The sequence below is a fragment of the Pan paniscus genome, chromosome 1 (genome assembly GCF_029289425.2).
Source record: "Pan paniscus chromosome 1, NHGRI_mPanPan1-v2.0_pri, whole genome shotgun sequence".
Lineage (NCBI taxonomy): Eukaryota > Metazoa > Chordata > Mammalia > Primates > Hominidae > Pan > Pan paniscus.
Genome location: NC_073249.2, coordinates 160470673 through 160494316, shown reverse-complemented (window position 1 = coordinate 160494316; position 23644 = coordinate 160470673). Strand labels below are relative to the sequence as shown.

At 39.6% G+C, this 23644-nt stretch overlaps 1 protein-coding gene and 1 long non-coding RNA gene across 5 annotated transcripts in view; one reads left to right on the top strand and one right to left on the bottom strand.

Moving 5' to 3' along the window:
* PDE4B (phosphodiesterase 4B) overlaps positions 1-5476 on the top strand; it is a 582717-nt gene extending 577241 nt beyond the window's left edge. For all 4 annotated transcript variants that reach the window (XM_003806942.5, XM_003806943.5, XM_003806941.5 and 1 more), the window contains one exon: positions 3209-5476. In XM_003806942.5, the coding sequence (XP_003806990.1) occupies positions 3209-3574 (366 nt within the window). In that variant the 3' untranslated portion in view covers positions 3575-5476. The remainder of the gene's footprint in view (positions 1-3208) is intronic.
* A 3298-nt stretch (positions 5477-8774) lies between these two features.
* The window catches only part of LOC134729648 (uncharacterized), a 105310-nt gene continuing 90440 nt past the window's right edge, over positions 8775-23644 (bottom strand). Inside the window, exon 3 of the long non-coding RNA XR_010110939.1 lies at positions 8775-8881. This is a non-coding gene — a long non-coding RNA (uncharacterized LOC134729648). The remainder of the gene's footprint in view (positions 8882-23644) is intronic.

Below are 23644 nucleotides of genomic sequence, written 5' to 3'. Positions count from 1 at the left end.
AAACAATAAGGAGACAACTACGCATTTTGTTCCATTATAGTCAGGACTCATGCGACTTCTCCGTTACACTCAGTTTCACAGGGTGGGGAAAAGTAGTCATCAGAAACCCATCAAAATTTGGACTATGTGTCCCTAAATCATTTAGATAGTTGTCTCTGATGTTAGCAAATCCAGCTGAATAATATGAACATCGGTGTCTCCTCCATCCCAACCCTCTGGATTTCTCCTAGCTCTGTCTTCATTCAAGAACTCTCCTCCTCATCCTTGCTTCCAGCCCTCTGTTTTCATCTTCTGTCCTTAATCAAGCCCACGGCGACCATCACCAGAGGCAGTCTCTTTTACTGCATAGTCAAAGCCCTGTCTTGTGTTCCCTCCCAAGGATGCTTCTATGCTTTTGAGAACATGCTGACATTTTCTGGTTGTGTCCAAAGCAACACATTCTGTGTGTGCTCAGGACAGGGGACAATAGTCTGGAGGGGTGAATACAGAAATGTCCAGATGCCAATAGCTGCAGAATATGCAGCAATGGAAAGTATCAGTATCCATACAAAGATTTTTCAAGAAAACGAATGGGCTGAGCCGAGTAGCTGAGATTGAGAATGAGTTCATAGACTGTCCAAGATCTTTATCCCAAAAACATTTGGATTGTTTATTTTCAGTATTTATCCTCTTTCCCTACTACCTGGATACCCCAAATTTGCATATACTTGTAATATTAATGTACAGTTCCTTTGCAATTTTTATTTTGTTGCTTCTTAGAGAAACCCAACTAAATGAGTTTAAAAAATCTGTGAAAGGGCTGGGCACAGTGGCTCATGCCTGTAATCCAGCACTTTGGGAGGCTGAGGTGGACGGATCATCTGAGGTCAGGAGTTCAAAACCAGCCTGGCCAACATGGTGAAACCCTGTCTCTACCAAAAACACACAAAAAATTGGTCGAGCATGGTAGTGTGTGCCTGTAGTCCCAGCTGCTCGGGAAGCTGAGACAGGAAAATTGCTTGAACCCAGGAGGCGGACGTTGCAGTGAGCTGAGATTGTGCCACTGCATTCCAGCCTGGGCAACAGAGCAAGACTCTATCTCAAAAAAAAAAAAAAAAAAAAAAAAAGAAAGAAATCTGTGAAAGTGCTCTGAAGTCTAATATACTGTAAAAATGCAAGTTAACATTGTTAATGAGGGTTAATTTGAATAGCCCAAAGGCTTAAGTGGAAAAAGATATGAATCAGTAAGGGGGAATAACACCCTTTTATTAACAGCAGTGATGTTTTATGTTTATATGATGTTCTGTGGAGCATTTCACACGTTTTCCATACATTATCATCTTACTTGGACCCCCAAACAGCCTTGCAAGATAGATAAAGTAGATATTTCCCCAGCATGTCAGGTGCAAAGCTGTCCTCTTGGTCCACTACAGCAGCTCTCTCATCCAAAGCTCTTCACTCTCCATCTTAGGGACAGGTCTTCCTGTTGCCATGACATCGTTATCCACTCTGGTATTTCCCACCAATGGGCTCTGCCGAACACTGTCTGGCCCAGCAGTAAAGCTCTTTACTGGGTGCTCTCAGGATTCATACAGCTCTCTCGTCCTGTGATCTAGGGAATAAATAACTAGCAGCTACCTTTCAAAAACATTCTCAGCATTTCTTACCAGAAGCAAAACAAGCGAAGAAAGGAAATGACTGCACTGTGTTCAGCTTATTCAATTTTCTCCATTACCTTGAGTGTTATTTTGGGTCCCTGGAAAACACCTTGAAAATAGTCTCTAACATTCATTAAGCACACATAAAGAAGTAAAAGGGAGGGAAAAGGAGTGGGTGGAAATGAGAGAAATATCTGAATCATGTACGGTTTTTTATAACCAGTATAGATCAGAGATTCCCTGACTTTGCTGTGAAACTTACTTTTTAAGGCTAGGAAAGCACCAGAAAGAAGAAGAATAAGAAAATATATATATATCATACATATATATATATATACACACACATCATACATATATATATATACACATCATACTATATATATATATATTTTTTTTTTATTTATGAACGAGTCACATATGACCAAAGTTCTTGTGTACAGTACAACTTGGTTGTATTAAATGACTGGCCAATTACCAACATGTTAATAAAGGAAAGTTTCCAGTAGTGTGGAAAGAGACCTATATAATGTCCCATGGGTGGGTGCCCTTTGACCATCTACCCCTAAATCCCAATGCAGCATCTCTGTAGCTCCCCAGACCATGGCAGGGGAATTCCCTTCCCTCATTCAACTAGTGCCTGTTCTTTCTCTCTACTTGTCCCCACCCCCAGTGTTTCCTGTTTGTCCAACAATGAGGAGGCCAGCGTAAGGACACACTGCTAGCTCATGCAGGATGCATAGCCCCTGAGTAAACCATAACAGAGCCATAAGCCTGGTATTTAATCACAGGAACATCAGCAAAAGGAACTGCTTAATTGTTTTTTATTTTCCCTTCTTTCACCTGTTGGAAATGACTGCGTGCTCTATAGATCCAAAACAATTGCATGAATGTCCACCGAGGGGATATGTATTTCTTTCAGGGCTCAAAGTATTTTCACGTGTTTCATCAAACTCCGCTACCAGCCAAAAGCATTCCACAGAACTTGAGAAATTCCAGAGTAGTCAGGAGCCAGCTCCTCATCACTTTGGAATAGCAACATATTTTAAAGTTAACAAGGAAAAAATATTGAGTCAAAACACGTTAGACCTGGGCCTGCCTTCTTCAGAAAATGACTCACAGAATCCAAGTAGTGGCAAAGTCATTCTTTGTCTTTGGGTCCCTGGAAATCATGAGGATTCCATCCAGACTTCTTATCTGGCGCACATAAAAGGAAATGCAGTCTGCTGTAGCGAGATGAACACAGGCTTTGGAATCAGATGAAGCTGGGACTGAGTCCCAGCTCCACCAGTCACTAGTTATGTGACCTCTGACAAGATATTTAATCTCAATAAGTCGTAGTTTCTGCCTTTGTAAATAGTAAACAGCAATACTTACCTTCCAGGATTAAGAGAGAATACATCGATTGCATTCAGTGTAAGACCCACTGTATTGTGAGTGCCCAAATCATGGAATCCATTATGATTGATCTTTCTGAAGTTATTAATGTTCTTTCTTTGCATGGAAACCAGGACACCTTGTTTACTTTTCAAGCACCATCACAATAACAGATGTGTCATCTTATTTTTCTCCAGGTTGGTTTCATCGACTACATTGTCCATCCATTGTGGGAGACCTGGGCAGATTTGGTACAGCCTGATGCTCAGGACATTCTCGATACCTTAGAAGATAACAGGAACTGGTATCAGAGCATGATACCTCAAAGTCCCTCACCACCACTGGACGAGCAGAACAGGGACTGCCAGGGTCTGATGGAAAAGTTTCAGTTTGAACTGACTCTCGATGAGGAAGATTCTGAAGGACCTGAGAAGGAGGGAGAGGGACACAGCTATTTCAGCAGCACAAAGACGCTTTGTGTGATTGATCCAGAAAACAGAGATTCCCTGGGAGAGACTGACATAGACATTGCAACAGAAGACAAGTCCCCCGTGGATACATAATCCCCCTCTCCCTGTGGAGATGAACATTCTATCCTTGATGAGCATGCCAGCTATGTGGTAGGGCCAGCCCACCATGGGGGCCAAGACCTGCACAGGACAAGGGCCACCTGGCCTTTCAGTTACTTGAGTTTGGAGTCAGAAAGCAAGACCAGGAAGCAAATAGCAGCTCAGGAAATCCCACGGTTGACTTGCCTTGCTGGCAAGCTTGGTGGAGAGGGCTGAAGCTGTTGCTGGGGGCCGATTCTGATCAAGACACATGGCTTGAAAATGGAAGACACAAAACTGAGAGATCATTCTGCACTAAGTTTCGGGAACTTATCCCCGACAGTGACTGAACTCACTGACTAATAACTTCATTTATGAATCTTCTCACTTGTCCCTTTGTCTGCCAACCTGTGTGCCTTTTTTGTAAAACATTTTCATGTCTTTAAAATGCCTGTTGAATACCTGGAGTTTAGTATCAACTTCTACACAGATAAGCTTTCAAAGTTGACAAACTTTTTTGACTCTTTCTGGAAAAGGGAAAGAAAATAGTCTTCCTTCTTTCTTGGGCAATATACTTCACTTTACTACAGTTACTTTTGCAAACAGACAGAAAGGATACACTTCTAACCACATTTTACTTCCTTCCCCTGTTGTCCAGTCCAACTCCACAGTCACTCTTAAAACTTCTCTCTGTTTGCCTGCCTCCAACAGTACTTTTAACTTTTTGCTGTAAACAGAATAAAATTGAACAAATTAGGGGGTAGAAAGGAGCAGTGGTGTCGTTCACCATGAGAGTCTGCATAGAACTCAGCAGTGTGCCCTGCTGTGTCTTGGACCCTGCCCCCCACAGGAGTTGTACAGTCCCTGGCCCTGTTCCCTACCTCCTCTCTTCACCCAGTTAGGCTGTTTTCAATGTAATGCTGCCGTCCTTCTCTTGCACTGCCTTCTGCGCTAACACCTCCATTCCTGTTTATAACCGTGTATTTATTACTTAATGTATATAATGTAATGTTTTGTAAGTTATTAATTTATATATCTAACATTGCCTGCCAATGGTGGTGTTAAATTTGTGTAGAAAACTCTGCCTAAGAGTTACGACTTTTTCTTGTAATGTTTTGTATTGTGTATTATATAACCCAAACGTCACTTAGTAGAGACATATGGCCCCCTTGGCAGAGAGGACAGGGGTGGGCTTTTGTTCAAAGGATCTGCCCTTTCCCTGCCTGAGTTGCTACTTCTGCACAACCCCTTTATGAACCAGTTTTGGAAACAATATTCTCACATTAGATACTAAATGGTTTATACTGAGCTTTTACTTTTGTATAGCTTGATAGGGGCAGGGGGCAATGGGATGTAGTTTTTACCCAGGTTCTATCCAAATCTATGTGGGCATGAGTTGGGTTATAACTGGATCCTACTATCATTGTGGCTTTGGTTCAAAAGGAAACACTACATTTGCTCACAGATGATTCTTCTGAATGCTCCCGAACTACTGACTTTGAAGAGGTAGCCTCCTGCCTGCCATTAAGCAGGAATGTCATGTTCCAATTCATTACAAAAGAAAACAATAAAACAATGTGAATTTTTATAATAAAATGTGAACTGATGTAGCAAATTATGCAAATGTGAAGCCTCTTCTGATAACACTTGTTAGGCCTCTTACTGATGTCAGTTTCAGTTTGTAAAATATGTTTCATGCTTTCAGTTCAGCATTGTGACTCAGTAACTACAGAAAATGGCACAAATGTGCATGACCAATGGGTTTGTATGTCTATGAACACTGCATTGTTTCAGGTGGACATTTTATCACTTTCAAATGTTTCTCACAATGTATGTTATAGTATTATTATTATATATTGTGTTCAAATGCATTCTAAAGAGACTTTTATATGAGGTGAATAAAGAAAAGCATGATTAGATTAGTCTGTAGGCCCACTTATTTCACAATTAGTTCTGACATATGAAAAGCAGATCTTTCTCTTCTCTTGTGCCATTCCCCAGAAAGAAAGCCAACCACTGTGTCCAGCCAACATCACAACTGAAGTTTCAGAATCTATGTCCAAAAAGTCCCCTAGTTTGGAACATTTCGCTTTTTTCTTAGCAACTGTTCACCCAGCTCAATGATGCAGGAAGGGGGTTGAGGAAGGAAAACAAAACAAAACCACTTTGCTCATCTCGAACTATTTCCTTCTACCTCTTTAAGAGTCTGAAGAGTTTAATCTACTAGATAAATAAGGGAATCCCCAACTTGGCTGAGTCCTCTAGAAAAGTGAATCATAGATTATAGAACATTAGTATAATGCAGTCAGAGAGTCCCATTGATTCATTTGACACATGAAGAATCTGAGGTCCAAAGAGTCATCTTAAACCACAACCCACAGAGCATGGGTGGACACTCAGGGTTTTCTCAGTGATCCATGCAGCCTCTTTTTGGTCATATGGCTAGGATTTTCCTTCTGGAAAGAACTGTTTATATATAAGAAAAATACTTAATGCTTTGTTGAAATCTTAAAGTCAGCGTTTTAAAATATTTTATCCTGAGAAGAGTGTGTGTGTGTGTGTGTGTGTGTGTGTGTGTGTGTGTGTTTATGTGTGTGTTTGTTGCAGAAGGTTGCAAACAAGAATCGGTGTTGGCCCATAATAATTTAGCCACAAGGGAGTACTCTGTGAACCAGTAAGATGGTCTTCTCTAAACACAGCTGAAATTAAGATGAGCCGACATTGCAGAACCAGCTTGCCTTGCTAGTTGCAGAGCTATTTCCAACATTTTCCATCATCTCTGATATCTGATTGTGCCTCACCATCTCTGAGAGTTTGAAAAGGAGCAAAATAAATTGCTTACAATAGCCACAGGTGTGACTTTTACAATGCCCAGAGCTAGAAATATTTGCAGGTTTGTTTTCTACTGAGAAGAGGTTCTTAATTAACCCTTATTGCAAATAAGAATCATGTGGGAAATACATATATTTAAAAACACTTGTTTGGGGCCCATCCTCCTCCCAGATTTCTGATTGAATTGATCTTGGGCAAAGCCCTGGGCATCAGATTTTAAAAATTTCCCCCAGGCTGGAGTGCACTGACATGATCTCGGCTCACTGCAACCTCTACTTCCCAGATTCAAGCAATTATTGTGCCTCAGCCTCCCTTATAGCTGGGACTACAGGTGCATGCCACCACACCTGGCTAATTTTTTGTATCTTAGTAGAGATGGGGTTTCACCATGTTGCCCGGGCTGGTCTCGAACTCCTGAGCTCAGGCAATCTGCCCACTTCAGCCTCCCAAAGTGCTAGGATTACAGGCACAAGGCACTGCGCCCAGTCTCTCCCTAGGTAATCTTAATGTGCAATTGGAGTAGAGCTCCACCGCTCCAAAACAGAGAATCATGCCTGCAGCTGAGGTGTTCTTTCACCCCCACTGTCTTCAGATATTCATTGTGAACTCATCATGGACAGCATATTATGCCCAATATAGCTATTTTAAACAGTAAATTTTGTTATATCCCGGTTTTATCTTACTGGCTGACTTCTAACTAACTTTTAGGTAAGATGAAACTGCACAGTTTCACTAGTTTCCTATACGGAAATCTCAAGAACCAGGCCAGACCTCAGGCATCCAAGCTAACTAGACCCTTCATGAGTTCAGAAACCATGCCTAGTACTTTCTCCTCCTGGCACAGCGTTCATGCTCAGACATTTGTTGCATCAATCTGGATGTTGACGATGTAAAATTTCAATTAACAGGAAGATCAGAAGAATGCACACTCTAGGCAATTTAACTTTCAGCTTTTCTCACTTAATTGCAATAATCTGTTTTCAGATGTCTCCCCACCCAGCACTGAACCCTCTCCAAGAGAGAACAATGTTTTTTGCCTGGTCTCTTTTTTTAACCTTTGTATTCTTCATCAGCAAACACTATACCAGCCCTAAGCGAAAGGAGAACCGGTGATGTTTGTTGAGCTAATGACCCAAGACACAAGTAGAACCCTTTTCATTGAAATTACTTGTGAAATATGGATCTACTTGATTTTCTTGCCAAAGGAGTAGAGTACACTGGAAAAAGCATAGTTTGACAAACCTGTGTTTCAAGTCTTTTCCTGTACCTTCCTACCTGTGGGGATTTGGGCAAATTGCTTAAATTTTTGAGCTTAAATGTTCTCATCATTAAATGGAGCTAACAATAGACAGCCATAGATGAAATCAGGCATAGTGTTACATACAGTAGATGCTCAATAAATCTTTGTTATCTGAATGTATGTACTCGTGGATGAAGGGATTAATTAATATTTAAAAACATCCAAAAATCACCTCTAAAAGCAGAAGGCAGCAACACATTTTGATTAATTTAGGGTTCTTGAAATCAAGTTCCAGTTAATCTAGATGTTTCTACATAAGCTTCAAGATTCTGGGAGGATAAATGCTCTCACTTTAACCCATCATATGGGACTATGCTGACACTGATAGGCTCATTGAGCTGGAAGGAAACGTGTAAATCATATTATTCATCCTCTTCAATGCTATAGAATCCCTCCAAAAATATGCCTGTTTGAAAGCATCAGGTAATAGATAACTCAGCAAGGCCCTTTTGAAATAATGTAAACTATTAGGTTTCTGGGAATCAAAGTGTACTCTTCTAGAGCAACCTTTCTTGTTTGATTTTTTAAAATATTTCTAGCTAAATAAGGTATGTAATTTCTCCTCTAATTTCCTGTTCTACTTGAAAATAGGAACCAGACTTTTTGACTATGTGACCTTGGAAAAGTTTATATCACCTCTCTGCACTTCTATTTCCTCATCTGTAAAATAGAAGTAATAATAACAGAACCTATTTAATAAGATTATCTTGAGAATTAAATGAATTAAAGCTGTAAAATAGTAAAAATAGTGTCTGGCTCATCATATGCGTGAACAAATGTTAACTATATACAGCTAAAGGTAGCATGTTTTCTACATTGTAGCTCCTTCAACCATTATTCATATGACCTATCTTCATCGTTCTGGTCAAATTATTCTGGGCTTGCTCAAATAGACAGTGCTCTTTTAGGGTGAGTGCCTCAGAACCAAGCACCATATTTCACTCATGGTAGGGCACAGTGTGATTCTTGCCCTTCTTTTTTCTGGGCTCTATTCTATAATCCAAGATTGTATTCATTTGGAGGGATGTCAGTGACTCATCTGGATAATTCATAAGATGCTTACAGGCAAACCAAATGCTTCATACCTTTTCACATGAACCACTGTTAAACTAAATCTTCTCCACTTTGTTCTTATACAATGAAGTTTCTGAATTTTAGTGCAGAATTTATACTTCTCTGATACATTTCATCTGAAAAACAAGTAGGGTATAAGAAAGAGGGTTTTCAGTTTGAGTGTCAGATTGACCTGTTTGTAAATCCCAGCTCCAGCATTACCTGTACAATGTCATAGAAGGTATGCAATTTATTTGACCTTCAGTTTCCTTTTCTGTAGCAGAAATATTATATATGTATAAAATTATTTGGAGGCCAGGTGCAGTGGCTCACGCCTGTAATCCCAGCACTTCGGGAGGCTGAGGTGGGCAGATCACCTGAGGTCAGGAGTTTGAGACCAACCTGACCAACATGGAGAAACTCCCTCTCTGCTAAAAATACAAAATTAGCCAGGCGTGGTGGTGCATGCTTGTAGTCCCAGCTACTCAGGAGGCTGAGGCAGGAGAATCACTTGAACCTGGGAGGCAGAGGTTGCGGTGAGCCGAGATCGCACCATTGCACTCCAGCCTGGGCAACAGGAGCAAAACTCTGTCTCAAAAAAAGATATTATTTGGAAAGGCAAAGGTAAGCATCTAGCACATTCAGGGCATACAATAAATGAGGGTTATTAGTAATATTAATACCCTACTATGATGATTAAATGAGATAATATGTGCATGGAAAAAATCTTCATATTGCTGTTTTAATTCATTACTTTGGGCCTAAAAATTATTTTGAATTCTCATCCTGATAGCTCACAAACTATGCCCTTCCTACCAGAATTTATTATCTAAAGATAATAATATATTTTATATTTTTGTTTACAGTTTAGTAAAATGTTAACCAGAACAGTACTGGGATGGGTATGTGTTAAGCTGCCTAAAGTCTGCCTCATCAGCATTGATCCATTAGTCAATGTTCCATGGGCAATGGCACTAAGTCAATTATAAATTCACCTATACACACCATCACCTAGGCCAATCTGGACAAAAGCATATCAGGAAAAATGTGATCAAAGACTTTTCTGAAATTCAGACATACCATGTCTAAAGCATTTGCCTTCTTAGTATAATCTATTAGCTCTAACTAACGGAGGAAAGAGACTGTGATAGCATGTCTTGTCCTTAGGGAATTAATGCTAGTTACTGCCCTCTCAAACGGCCTACAAACCATGAGATAATAATCCATTCCAGAATTTTTCATACAATTGATGTCATGCTTGACATCGTGTAGTGCTGGACTCTTTCTTTCTAAAGAGTGGGAAAATATTTGCCTATCACACACCCCCAGATTTCTGGTCTGCTTTGTGTTCTCTCTGATTTCTGATAGATCACCAATTATAAGCCAAAAACACATTGAAAAGCCCTTTCAGTATTGTGGGAAATCATGTGCCTAGAAACATGAAACTACTTAAAGAACAGAGATGCTCTCCCAACTCCCCTTTGCTTTACGTGGCAAGTCTAGCAGAAGCACATGATATTTGTGCACACGGATGCAAGTTAAAGACATATTCTTTTAACTGAAGAACACTGTCTTCTTCCATCAAATACAGTTTCAAAAAGGATCCCCATGGAGTAGTGAAGGATGACAGGGGAATCTATCTCATTTGAATGGGTTCTTCAGAACCTACCATTGATTAATTCAGTAAACATGTACTGAGTCCTGAATACTTTCAGGCACTGTTCTAAGACATTGTCCCTATGTTTTAAGTATTGGAGTATATAAGAAAATGGATGTACAAACAAAAACCTTCAGTCCAGTATAAGAAATGCTGACTAAAGAAACACATAAAGAACACAAAATTGGGAGCATCTAACTCCTTTGGGAGAGTAAATTAGGGAACATTTCTGATAGAAGGACAAGGTTGAGTCTTTAAGAATGTGTAGAAAGCTGTCAATAAACCTGGATCGAGAGATGAAGAGCAGGAAGAAATTTGTTACAGGGGAAGGGAGAGCATGTACAAAGTAGAGAATGGGAAAGAGTATTTTTGAGGCCATTCATAAATTCATTTATTTCAAAACTATTTATAGAGTACATACTGTGGACCAAGTATTCTATTAGACCTTAAGGATACAGGGACATACAAGCAGAGGAAAACCCTATTCATTAAGTAAAGCTGCAGTCAAAGAGACAGATATTAATAACATTTTTTAAAGTGGATGTGTTGGCCACGTGCGGTGGCTCATGCCTGTAATCTCAGCACTTTGGAAGGCTGAGACGGGCGGATCATGAGGTCAGGAGATCGAGACCATTCTGGCTAACACGGTGAAACCCTATCTCTACTAAAAATAAAAAAAATTAGCCGGCCTGGTGGTGGCACCTGTAGTCCCAGCTACTCAGGAGGGTGAGGCAGGAGAATGGCGTGAACCCGGGAGGCAGAGCTTGCAGTGAGCCGAGATCGCGCCACTGCACTCTAGCCTGGGCAAGAGAGAGAGACTCTGTCTCAAAAAAAAAAAAAAAAAAAAAAGAGTGGATGTGTTATTAGGAATTGGTACAAGTTATCCAAAGGATGGAAATACACTAATGTGAGACTAATTTTTAAAAATCACCTTGGCTAATTTGTAAGAAAAAGGGAAGGGAGCCCTTTATGACTGTAAAAACAACTTGTACTAAAGCCCTGTAGTGAGTGGGAGGAGCAGGGCATCCAGGAGGAACTGAAAGCTGACTGGTTTCACTTGGGGTAGTGGAATCGTCAGAATCAATGCTGGTGAGGTGGCACAGGCCAGGTCCCACAGGGCCTGCTGGACTATTATAAGAATGAGCTCTTTCTTAAACATAATGAGTGTCTGCCAACATTTTTAAATAGGGAAATGATATGGTCAGATTCCATTTGGAAAGATCATCCTAATTGCAGTGCAGGAACAAATCTTAAGAGGACAATAAAGAAAGTGGGAGATCTGTTAGCAGGCTACTGCAGTTATCCAGCCAAGATGAGATGATACCTTGGACTAAAGTGGGGCTGAAAGATGGATATAAATGGATGGATGTAGAGTTATTTAGACATTGCATTTATAGATCTTAGTGATGGATTCTATTGAGAAGAAAAAGAATCAAGACTAGATCCCGAGTTTTTGCCCAATATGACTAGGAAGGTGAAGTCATTCTCTGAAAAAAAGAAACACTGGGAAAGTATTAGTTGGCACAGAAGCATGATTCCAGTTCTGAGTGTGTTGATGTGAGTGGCTTTGTGACACCAAAGTGCATGTGAAGTAGACAATGGAATATGACAGTCTGGAATTCAAAGAAGTCCAGGATGGGAATTATCACAGGGATCATACATAAGGAATCTGAAGCCATGAGATGTCCCAGGGAGAGAGTGTGGAATGAGAAAAGTTGTGAGAGACAAGACTGACACATCAGGTATTCTATTAGTTCATAAGAGAACATAAAAAGATCGGCATGTAAAGGAGATTGATAAAGAGAAACCAAAGAACTAGGACAACTACCAAGAGACTCTGGTTTCTAAGAAAGCTAAACAAAGAGAGTAAAGAAGGACGTGGGTCACAATATTAAATCCTCCTGAGAGATTTATTTTTTTAAAAAAGGAAAATATTTATTTTATTTAGAAATACGAATATCACTGATGAACTTGGAGTGATGGTACATTAGCTAGTTTTTAGTAAGTAAAGAGTAAAAAGGAAGTAAGAAAAAAATAGAGGCAGTGAGAACACATAAGAAGTTCAGGTGCAATAAGGAAGATTGAGATAAAGTGCTATCTAGAAGAGGATGAGAGGTAAGGGAAACTTTTCTTTTGAAAGTACTAAACATACTTAAGAGCTACTTAAGTATATTTTAATGAAAATGGAAAGCACCCTGCTAAGACAAAGCAATTGAAAATAGAGGAGAGAGATTGAATCATTGATACTGGCTGCCTGAGAAGCAGAAATAATGTATTCCAAAGCACTCACAGAGGGATTAGTCCTGGAAGAACTTTCACAGTGTTGTCGCAGGGCTATATGCACAGCCCCACCATATGTCATGGTCTTCTTGATAATATTATGTTAATCTCTGATTCTCTTGCAGATTTAGAAGCGGCAACACTTCTCTTGCCTGAGATTGGGATGATGTGGCTGAGACTGCCTTCCTGGCAGCCAAATGGGCTATTCAGCAGTCACAACCCCTATGGGTGGTTGACCAGGGGTGCCCGTTTGAGCTGGGTGTGCTATGTGACCACAGATGGCTTCGGCTGGGGCCTCCGCTTTTATGTAACCATGCCACAAGAGGCACATTAGGTGATCACCCACACGAGCCTGTGCTTGGCTCAGAGCCACTATTGTCTGTAAAAGGTATAGTTACTCTGCTAACACTGTACATACAGCTTGTGCCCATGGCTCGCACCCAGGCTTGCTTGTGCCTAGGTTCGCTCATGTCCAGTGCATGAAGCGCTTGAGAATGCCAGTAGGCTTTTAGTCCCAGTTATGGAAGGTAGCTGAGCTCTGGTATTCCTTGACAGAGAAACAGCTAGCAGCTGTATATGCCGCCCTTCATGCTTGTGGGAGTGTGACAGGATGGGCTGCAGTTGTCATGCAGATGATTTACCAGATAGTGGGATGGGGTCATGATGCGTTCCTGGGTAATGACCCCCAGGACTGGGACAGCACAGACACCCAATTTAGCAAAGTGGGGTGCCTACTTAGAGTAGTGCAGTACTCTGAGTACAAGTCCCTTAGCAGCAGAGCTGCAAAAGGTCTTGGGACCTGTAGTCCTAATGCAAGATAAGGCCATAAGGCCTGAGGCATCCCCCTATTCCTGATGGGGCATAGTATACAGATGAATCTAGCCAGGGTGCTACTGCTGCCTGGACCACTGTTACAGTCCAAGTTACTATAGATACCATATGGTTTGAAAGCAGGTGTGGACAAATTTGCCAATGGTCTGAACTCAGGGCAGTGTGAATAGTGACCACTAAGGAGGTGACACCTACAGTAATCTGCACCAATGGCTGGGCAGTTTACTGAGGCTTAACCTTGTGGTTAAATACCCAGAAGTTACAGAAGTAGCTAGATGGTCACCAGCCCATGTAGGGCCAAGCCATGTGGCAAAACTTATGGGAGGAAGGATGACCTCCTCTGACCAGGTATGGGGATGAACAGTAACATGTTGTTGCCTGCCCCAATGCACATAAAGGTAGGGAAATAAAAACCTGGCTTAATGTATAAAGCAACATTGGGGTAGTGTCACCATGGGGTGGTTACCTGCCATAACTTAGAGTTGTTGCCCCCTGTATTACTACTGTGGCCTCTGGGTCCAGGGTTCCTCTCTGTGGGTACGTCTCCCCACTAGAAAAACTCCCTCAGCCTTACATTCCATTCCCATTCCCTTGGGGGTGGAATGTAAGGCCTATGTGTCAGACCCGTGTGTCTGGGGCCTGTGTGCCCAGAACCTATGTATAAGGCCTATGTGTCAGACCTGTGCGTCCAAAGCTAATGTCTCCTTTGGCTTAGGGGGTGGAATGTAAGGAAAATAGATGTGCTGTGGTCAAGAATAAGCTGAGGCAGATAACCAGTCCAGCATGACTCAGCAAAGTTGGAGCGCAGGCACACACCTCTGCTCTTATGTAACCATGCCATAAGAGGCACATTAGGTGATCACCCACATGAGCCTGTGCTTGGTTCAGAGCCACTATTGTCTGTAAAAGGTATAGTTACCCTGCTAACACTGTACATACATCTTGTGCCCATGGCTCACACCCAGGCTTGCTTGTGCCTAGGTTTGCTCATGTCCAGAGACAGAATAAAGCCACATCGAAACTATATGATTCAAGTGTTTTTCCAGCTACCCACCAGTCATCCACTGACTCCCCTTGGACCTCAGTTAGAACCTGACACCAGGATATCGGGCTGTTGTAAATTTGGAGCTGGCATGGTCACTTTCTTCAAAGCTGCCTGTTATTTCCTCCTCAACAGCAATCTCTTCCTCTTTGGTTGTAATTACGTGGAATTGCAAGTCCCTTAGTTACTTCCTCAATTATAAAGAATGAACTTTCTAGGACCTGCTTTTACCAAACTCTCTTGAATACTAATGTTTCTTAAGTAGTCTGAACTATCTCCTCTGAGTCAAATTATTTTGCCTCTTTTGAGCTCTCTGTGTCTAAATTGTCACTGTAAGAATCCTATCAATGCCAACCTTGATAGTGTGTCTAACCAGTTATCTGTTGGTCAGTCAGTCAGTCAAGAAAATGATTTACTAAGTACCTAAGACCTGCTACGCGCTTTCTAGTAACTGGAATAAGTGGTTGCTCTTTTTGTCCTGTTAGCTCTCCTATTTTTCCTTTTCCTAGGTCTTTTGCAGTTAATATAATAAACTTACCCTACAACCTCAGGTTTTTAACATGCTATAATTTTCTACAATCTATCTTGCTCTCCTATCCATTTCACAGGCACATAGAACTTTAGATTTGGAAGGGAACTTTGAAGTTAGCAGATCTGGCACCTCTTACATTTGAATGTGCATATAAATCACCTGAGGATCTTGTTTAAATGCAGATTCTGAATCAGTAGGTCTGGGGTGAGGCCTGAGATTCTGTATATTTAGCAAGCTCCCAGGTGATGCTGATAGTGCTGGTACTTGAACAACCCTTTAAAGAGCAAAGATCTAGTCTCCTGGTTCATGACTAAGAGTGTACATCAGAATGCCCTGCTTTTGCAAAATACAGATTCTGAATCAGACTCTAGGCAGTGGGGCTGGGACATATGAAGTTTGAAAAGGCAGTCTCAGAATTCCACTTCCAGTCAATATGGAATAACAGGAATTGGATTCATCATCTGCTTGAAACAACTAAAAGAAAAAAAACTGAAAAATCATGATTCACTGGTTTTCAAGACATTAGTGAATAAAAGAGTCATTTCTGGGGACATGAAACAAATGACATAAGCCCCATGATTGTCCTAGTTTACTGCCTTGAAAGTGTCTCCAAGCCATGGAATAGAGGAGAGTAACCCAAGCAGAGCCCGGCTGACTCCAGAGCTGAGAATCAGGCAAGAAAAAGATGGGCAGAGTTCTCAGAGCAGAGTACCAGAAAAGAAGGAGCTTCACAGAGAGAGGAATTCAGAAAGCCCCCTTCAAGTATATAGCAGAACACTGATTAGCACACAAGTGCCAGAAAACTACTCAAGGCAAAGAACTGCTAGAAAGGATAAGAAGTAACAAAGCGCTGTGCTCACACAGGACTGACAATAGTACCTGTATCCATCAGCCAAAAATGTCATGGTTCAGGGGGCAATTTCAGAATACTCAGGAAGGACTTCCACAGGTAAGGAATAATGAGTTCTAGAGTGAGCACTGCTACAACCCCACCTAACAAATCTTAAAGGCAAGATTTAAAAAGATCAGTGTTTTTAAGCAATTTAACTGTATTGCAGAATAAATCTCAAGAATATTTATAGAAATACAAATTATCCAGCACCAAAGTAAAATCACAGTATATGGCATTCAATAAAAAATTATCAGGCATGGAAAGAAGAGACTGTAATTGATAGAAAGGAGAAAAATCATTAAAAAAAACTGACTCTGAATGTTAGAATTAAGAGACAAGAATACATTTGTAATATTTCATATATATAACTCTCATGTATATAGGTTTTCATCCACAGTTGCAGGCTCATAACTCCCATAGCCCTTGTTACAAACAGATCTACAGAAGTTACAAATAGACTCTTTTTCTCTCTCTCTTTCTGATACTCGTCTGCCCTCCTTTCACCTGCCTAAGGCAGGACACTCATCTAATTGTGGATCATAAAACACTCATTCCAGAGGGGGATTCCTGCCCCATATCCTGGAGAAAGATATGTTGCAGAGATGCCAAGTAGAATCTGAACAGACAGGACTTGCTGGGTGTAGATCACACTCTTTTTGTTCAATCACATTTTGACATGGTTGGCCATGCTTCAATCATGCCTACCCAATGAAGTCTCCATAAAAGGGCCAAGAGGACAGGGTTCATGGGGCTTCTGGAGAGCTGAACTCATGAAGGCTGACAGAAAGGTAAACAAGAACTCAACCACATGCTGGGAGGGTGGCTCATCCCAACTCCAGGGAGACAGAGGCTTCTGCACTCAGGATCCTTCTGGACCTGGCCCTAAGTATCTCTTCATCCAGCTGTTTATTTTTATCCTTTAAAATGTCTTTTATAACAACTTGGTAAATGTGTCTCCCTGAGATCTGTGAGCCCCTTTAGCAAATTAATGGAACCCAAAGTGGCAATCATGAGAACTCGAACTTGAAGCAGGTGAATCAGAAGTTCTGGAGGCCCAGACTTGCAACTGACATTGTGGGGTTGAGGGTTGAGGCTCAGCCCTCAAACTGTTGGATCTGATGCTATCTCCAAAAGACAGTAATGGAATTCAATTGAAGAACACCTAGCTGATGTCTGCTACAGATTTGATTGCTTGCTTGCCAGTGGGGAGAAATACCGAAGTATTTTGGTATTGACTATAGTTTTGGTGTGAAAACAGAGGAGAAATTGTTAGAGTTTTTCTTAACAGCAGTAAAAGTTGTATTCCATATGTTTACTACGTAAAGTAGAGATAGGGAAGGTATTTTCAAAATACAGTAAACAGGGTTAATTTTAGAAGATTAGATATTGTGGAAGAAAAGATTAGTGAGCTTAAAGATGGAACAACAAAAACCAAATGAAACACAGAGAAAAGAGAATTAAGAAAAAACAAAAATGAATCAATCATCATTGTGATCATTGTGATTTGGGACAATTTCAAATGACCTAATAATGTATAGTTGTCCCTGAAACTAATTTTCTTCCAAAATCCAAAAAAAATTAAATATCTACAATTCTTATATTATATATTTAGTATATTAAAATATTATTTTTTAAATGCTGGAAATTTTCCAAAATTGATTTAAAAAAATACATGCACAAATTCAGAAAGCTCAAAAAACCCAACCACAAAAAAACTTGAAGAAAATTATGTTAAAGCACATGACAATCAAATTGCTCAAAGCCAGCGATAAAGAAAAGCCTTAAAAACATTCAGATAAGGGGAAAATGTCATGTTATATACAGAGTAACAAAGGTTACTGAACATAAGTTCAGCAGATTGCCTGCCAGAAGTAATGGAAGCAAGAAGACAATGGAACATCATCTTTAAGACACCAAAAAAGAAAAGAAAAAAAATCCTGTTAGCCAAGAACTGCTTACTAAATGAAAATACCTTTTTAAAGTGAAGGTGAAATAAATACCTTTTCAGACATAAAAAAGATAAAAGAATGCATGGTCCCAATAGATCCACACTACAAGAACTGCTAAAGGAAGACCTCAAACAAAAGGACTTCCTTCAGATGGAAATGTGAATCTACATCCAAGAATGAAGAACACTAGAAATGGTAACAAAACTATTACATACATACCTTTTTCTTATTTAAAAACAAAAATCCTCCTTAAAAGATAGTTGCGTATTTAAACAAAAATAAAAACAATGCAGTATATAATTTATGTTGTATATATAAAAGTAAAACAAATGACAGCTACAGTATAAGAACAGAGAATGAAGAAATGAAAGCATATTACTGTAAGGCTTTCTATTACATGTGTGTAAAAAAAAGAACATCTTCAAAGTAGGGTGTGGTAATGTACACTTGTAGTACCAGCTAATTTACCAGCTGAGGTAGGAGGATCACTTGAGCCTAGGAGTTTGAGTTTGAGTTTGATTGTTTTTCTCAAAATATTATTTGGGTTCTGTTCTTTAAAGAATGGATTAATTCATTCTTTCAGCACCTACGTATTTAGTGCTGGAGAAATAGAGATTTAAAAAGGCAATCTGTGACTTCACTGAGCTTCATTGAGCTTACCTTATGGGGGAAAACAGAAGGTAAGAGAATCTTCCATTATAATATAATACAAAAAGTACCAAGCTAGCAGTAAACAAAAGGCATTAAGAAATAATAGAGAAGAGGTTTTGCTAGATCTATTAAGGAGCTGGAAGGGATGTGGCAAACATTCTGGGAAAAACTGATCAGAATTCTGCAGTTGCTTCATAATTTAGCTTGATCTTTTATGATTTTATTTAAATCATGCACATCTGTGCTTGGGCATTTATGTGCAAATGTGTTAGTGCATTTACATAGTGCCTGACACAGGGGTTGGCAAATAGAAAGTACTCAATAAACATTTGATAAATCAACAAAAATTACACACACACACAAACACACACACATTTTATCCACCAGAAACTGCCTTCAACTTTTTCTTTTGTGCTTGTTTCTTTCTGCTAACTTTGGAACACCTACAGCTGCCCAGGCTTGGACCTAAGGGTTGAGGTTTCTCCCCAGTCTGGCTTATAGACTTCTATCAACACACTTGCCTTTGGGACTGTATTAGTTGACTAAAGCTGCCTTAACAAATGACTACAAACTTGAAGGCTTACAACAACAGAAATTTATTCTCTAACAGTTCTGGCAGCCAGAAGTCCAAAATTAAGGTACAGGCAGAGCCATGCTCCCTCCCAATGTTTCTTGCCTATTCCAACTTCTGGTAGTTCCAGGCATTCCTGGGCTTATAGTTGCAAAACTCAAATCTCTGCATCTATCTTCACAAACCTCCTCTGTCTCTGTATGCCTGTGTCTTTTCTTCTCCTGTCTCTTATAAGGATATTTATTATTGGACTTAAGTTGCATTAGATTATCCAGGATGATCTTATCTTGAGATCATTAATTACATCTGCAATGATCCTTTTTTCAAATAAGGTCATATTTACAGACTCTAGGGGATAGGACATGAGCATATTTTTTGGGTGGGCCACAATTCAACCCACTATAGGGGCATTTCAAGCAGGTTCAGGATGATAGTGAGATGAATAAGGTACTCATATCAGGTACAAAATGTAAGGGAATGCCAAGAAAAACCCTCAGTAATCAAAATAAAGAATATTTTAATGCAATAATTCTTGAAAAATCAAAATTAATGCTAAAAGTCAATGATGAACAAAGTATAAATTTTTAAAGTACACACAGAATCAGAATTACTAATTTTTTCTTTCCTTTTTGATCTCCAATATGGTTCAGCATTGCACTAATTTCCAGCAACAGCCCAAGCTTCCGATCCATAGTGAGGATGAGTTCAACCAAGTCCACTGTTTCCTTTGTCACAATTTAGATCACTCTTCTCAGAAACATTGCTCCAGGGAGCTTTACTCAGGAGACCAGGCTGCTATAAACTGGGCTTCCCACTTCCAGTGCAGGCTTATTTATCTTATGAATTGTGCAAACACCTCCTGAGAAGCTAATTAAAATGGAAGTCAGTGCTGCCAAGTCCGGGAAGCCTCCAAATGAGCATCATGAGGCTGCCAGAAAGCATAATTAATACACACACTCAACTTCTCACTATGGTTTAAGGGAGGGTTGGGGGAGAAGACTCTGAAGGACAAATTAACTCTGAAAGGTGAATATAAAGTGGAACTTTCTGAGCTCCACTGCCAAGCACAGCATGGGCCAAATGAAAGGCACTGGGTATGGGTATAAAGAAATACTTGGTGTTGGGTGGATGTAGTTTAAGAACAGGAATAAAACTGAACTCCCTGCATCTTAGTACCATTAAGAAACAAAAAATGTTATTTATATTTGATTTGTGTGCTACACTTGAAGTTAAATTAATAAGACATATCAGTAAGCTGGGCCTAGAAGTAAAATATAAATATAAAATCTGATATAATAACCATCGAGAAAGTGTAATAAAAAATAAAATCACATTTCTAATAGTGATGCAGGATTTTTCTACTCGGTCACTTTGCAAGTTGAGGACCCCTGGCTGGCAACACCCCACCTGGGCCTCTCTCAGCCATGCTGATGTGCCCCAGTTCATCTGTGTTATAGCTTATACCTGCATTTAGTGGTTCCTGAGCTCTTGTACCATGCTCAAGAAGAATGAGGAAATGCAGGGCATTGAAGGGTGAGGAAGATGGAGAAGAACGATGAAAATGGCTTTCAGTGGAGAAGTGATGTGGGGTGAGGGTTGTGGGAGTGGATAGTTGCCCCATGGCTGGGTCTGGGGCCCTTCATGGACTCAGAATGGGGAGTGCATACTGATTGGTTTGTGAGTATGCAAAAAGGTTAAAGTGAAGACACCACTCAAAGGTGGGCATGACTGTGTAGAAAAACCAATTAGGAAAAGGTAGGTATATGTTAAATAAGTGAAGGGTGGAGATTAATCAGATGAATGCGTGCCAAATGAGACGACAAGTACTCAATCTGGTCCGAAGATTTAACTTGTAGCTTGGTTTTCAGGCTTTAAACTGTCTTTAGCTTGGACATGGGGTTTTGCCAGGGACCTGCCCCTATCTGCTTAGGCATTTGTCTGCCTCTGTCAATAGCTTGGCAGAAATATTTTTAAATACCTAGAAACAAACTTAAGAGGAAGTAAGTAGGACCTCTAAGACTCAGAGACTTTACTTACAGCCATAAAGAAAAACTTTAAAAGACTTTACTAAGTGGTAATATGCATTACACTGGGTGAAAAGACTCCATATTGTAATATAAATCCAACTCAAATTCAGATATAAACAGCGTAATTTTAAGAAAAGTATCAGTGGTAGTTTTGGAGAGGATTTAACAACTTGATTTTTTTCACATCTTATTTTAAAACAAATAATTTCAACTTTTATTTTAGATGCAAGGAGTACATGTGCAGGTTTGTTACAAGGGTATATTGGGATGCTGAGGTTTGGAGTACAATTGATCCCTTTACCAGGGTACTAACCCAATAGTTCTTCAACCCTTGCCACCCTCTCTTCTTCCCAACTCTAGTAGTCCCCAGTGTCTATTGTTGCCATCTTTATGTCCATGAGTACCCAATGCTTAGCGCCCACTTATAAGTGAGAACATGAGGTATTTGGTTTTCTGCTCCTGCATTACTTCATTTAGGATAATGGTCTCCAGCTGCATCCATATTGTTGCAAAGGATATGATTTTGTTCTTTTTTATGGCTGCATAGTATTCCATGGTAACAACCTGATTTTAAAATTCATCTAAAAGGTCAAAGCAAGAGAGTAGCTGAATACATTTTGAAAGAAAAAAATAGATGACATGGGTCGGGCACAGTGGCTCACGCCTGTAATCCCAGCACTTTGGGAGGCCGAGGGGGGTAGATCACGAGGTCAGGAGATCGAGACCATCCTGGTTAACATGGTGAAACCCTGTCTCTACTAAAAAATACAAAAAATTAGCCGGGCGTGGTGGCAGGTGCCTATAGCCCCAGTTACTCTGGAGGCTGAGGCAGGAGAATGGCGTGAATGCTGGAGGCGGAGCTTGCAGTGAGCCGAGATCGCGCCGCTGCACTCCAGCCTGGGCGACAGTGCGAGACTCTGTCTTAAAATAAAATAAAAATAAAATAAATAAAAATAAAAAATATAAAACGTGAACTTCCAGGTAACTAAAATTATTACAGAACTATAATGCTTAAGAAAAGGGATAATGTTACTGGCTAAGAAAATTGACACATGAAACAAAATGGCCTATAAACTGAGCTCCCTATGTGTAAGATTTTAATGTGGACTAGAGGCTTTGTAGTAAGTGATTTTTGAAAGGAAGGCTTAATAAATATTGATCTAATGTGGAGCTATTTATTAATTATTAGAGAAAAATAGTTGCCCCCTTCATATGTCACTTAAATTGAAATTGATTAAAGATAGAAATGAATTACAAGAAAGTATATGAGACCATCTGATCTCAAGATAGAGACAGATTTTTCGAAGCATGAAAAGAAGGAACAGTATAGAGTAAAAAATCTTTTCTCCATGAAATTTAAAATCTTTATATGAAAACTCACTGTAAGCAAGTTAAAGGAAATAATACATGTAGAAAATATTTGCCACATGTATGAATCACGATTATTGGCCTTGTATAATAGATGTCTCAAAAATCAATAAGGGTTGATTTTGATTGTTAAATCAAGAAGAAAAAGAAAACATGCCAGGTCCGGTGGCTTGTGCCTTTAATCCCAGCTATTCAAAAAGCTGGAGTGGGAAGATTGCTTCAGGCCAGGCGTTAGGGACCAGCTTGAGCAACATAGCAAGATCCCTGTCTCTCAAAAAATTAAAAATAAAAAAATTAACCAAGTATGGTGGTGCATGCCTTTAGTCCAAACTACTCAGGAGATTGAGATGGGAGGATCCCTTGAGCCCAGGAGTTCTAGGCTACAGTGAGCTGTGACCTTGCTGCTACACTCTAGCATGGGTGACAGAGTGATGTCCTGTCAAAAAAAAAAAAAAAAAAACCATAAACAAAAAACAGAAAGAAGAAAGAAAGAAAGAAAGAAAAGATGAATACTATACACAAAAAAAATGAGTGAAACTCATGAACAAAGGGTTCATTTAAAAAGAAATCTAAATGGCCAATTTTGTGTGAAAAATGTTAACTTTATAAGTAACAAAAGAAATGCAAGTTAAAATAAAAACAGATTACCATTTCTCAAACTGATAAAATTATTTTTAAAAAATCAAACCCAATATGTGATAAATAAAACTCAAGTCTCTACATGCTCACTTTTGGAAGAAATGTCAAGCAGTGCACTCTTTTGAAGTCTTTTGACTATTATATATCAAAAACCTAAAAAACTCCTGCCAATTCTTTACTAATTCCATTTTTAAATAGAACTGAGGAAATGATTTAAATGTACACATAGGTTTAAGATAAGATAGTCATTACAATATTAACAATGGCAAAAAACATAAAATAGTCCTAGTATCTAACAACATGAAATAATTATATAATGGAATCCTGTTATTATTAAACTAATATTTTGAATAATAATTATACATTGTAATGCTATATTTAGGTTTAAATTTATTAAAAGCTGTGTGATAAATATTTAATAAATAAATACTTGAGCATGCAAATACATACTACAGGAAAAA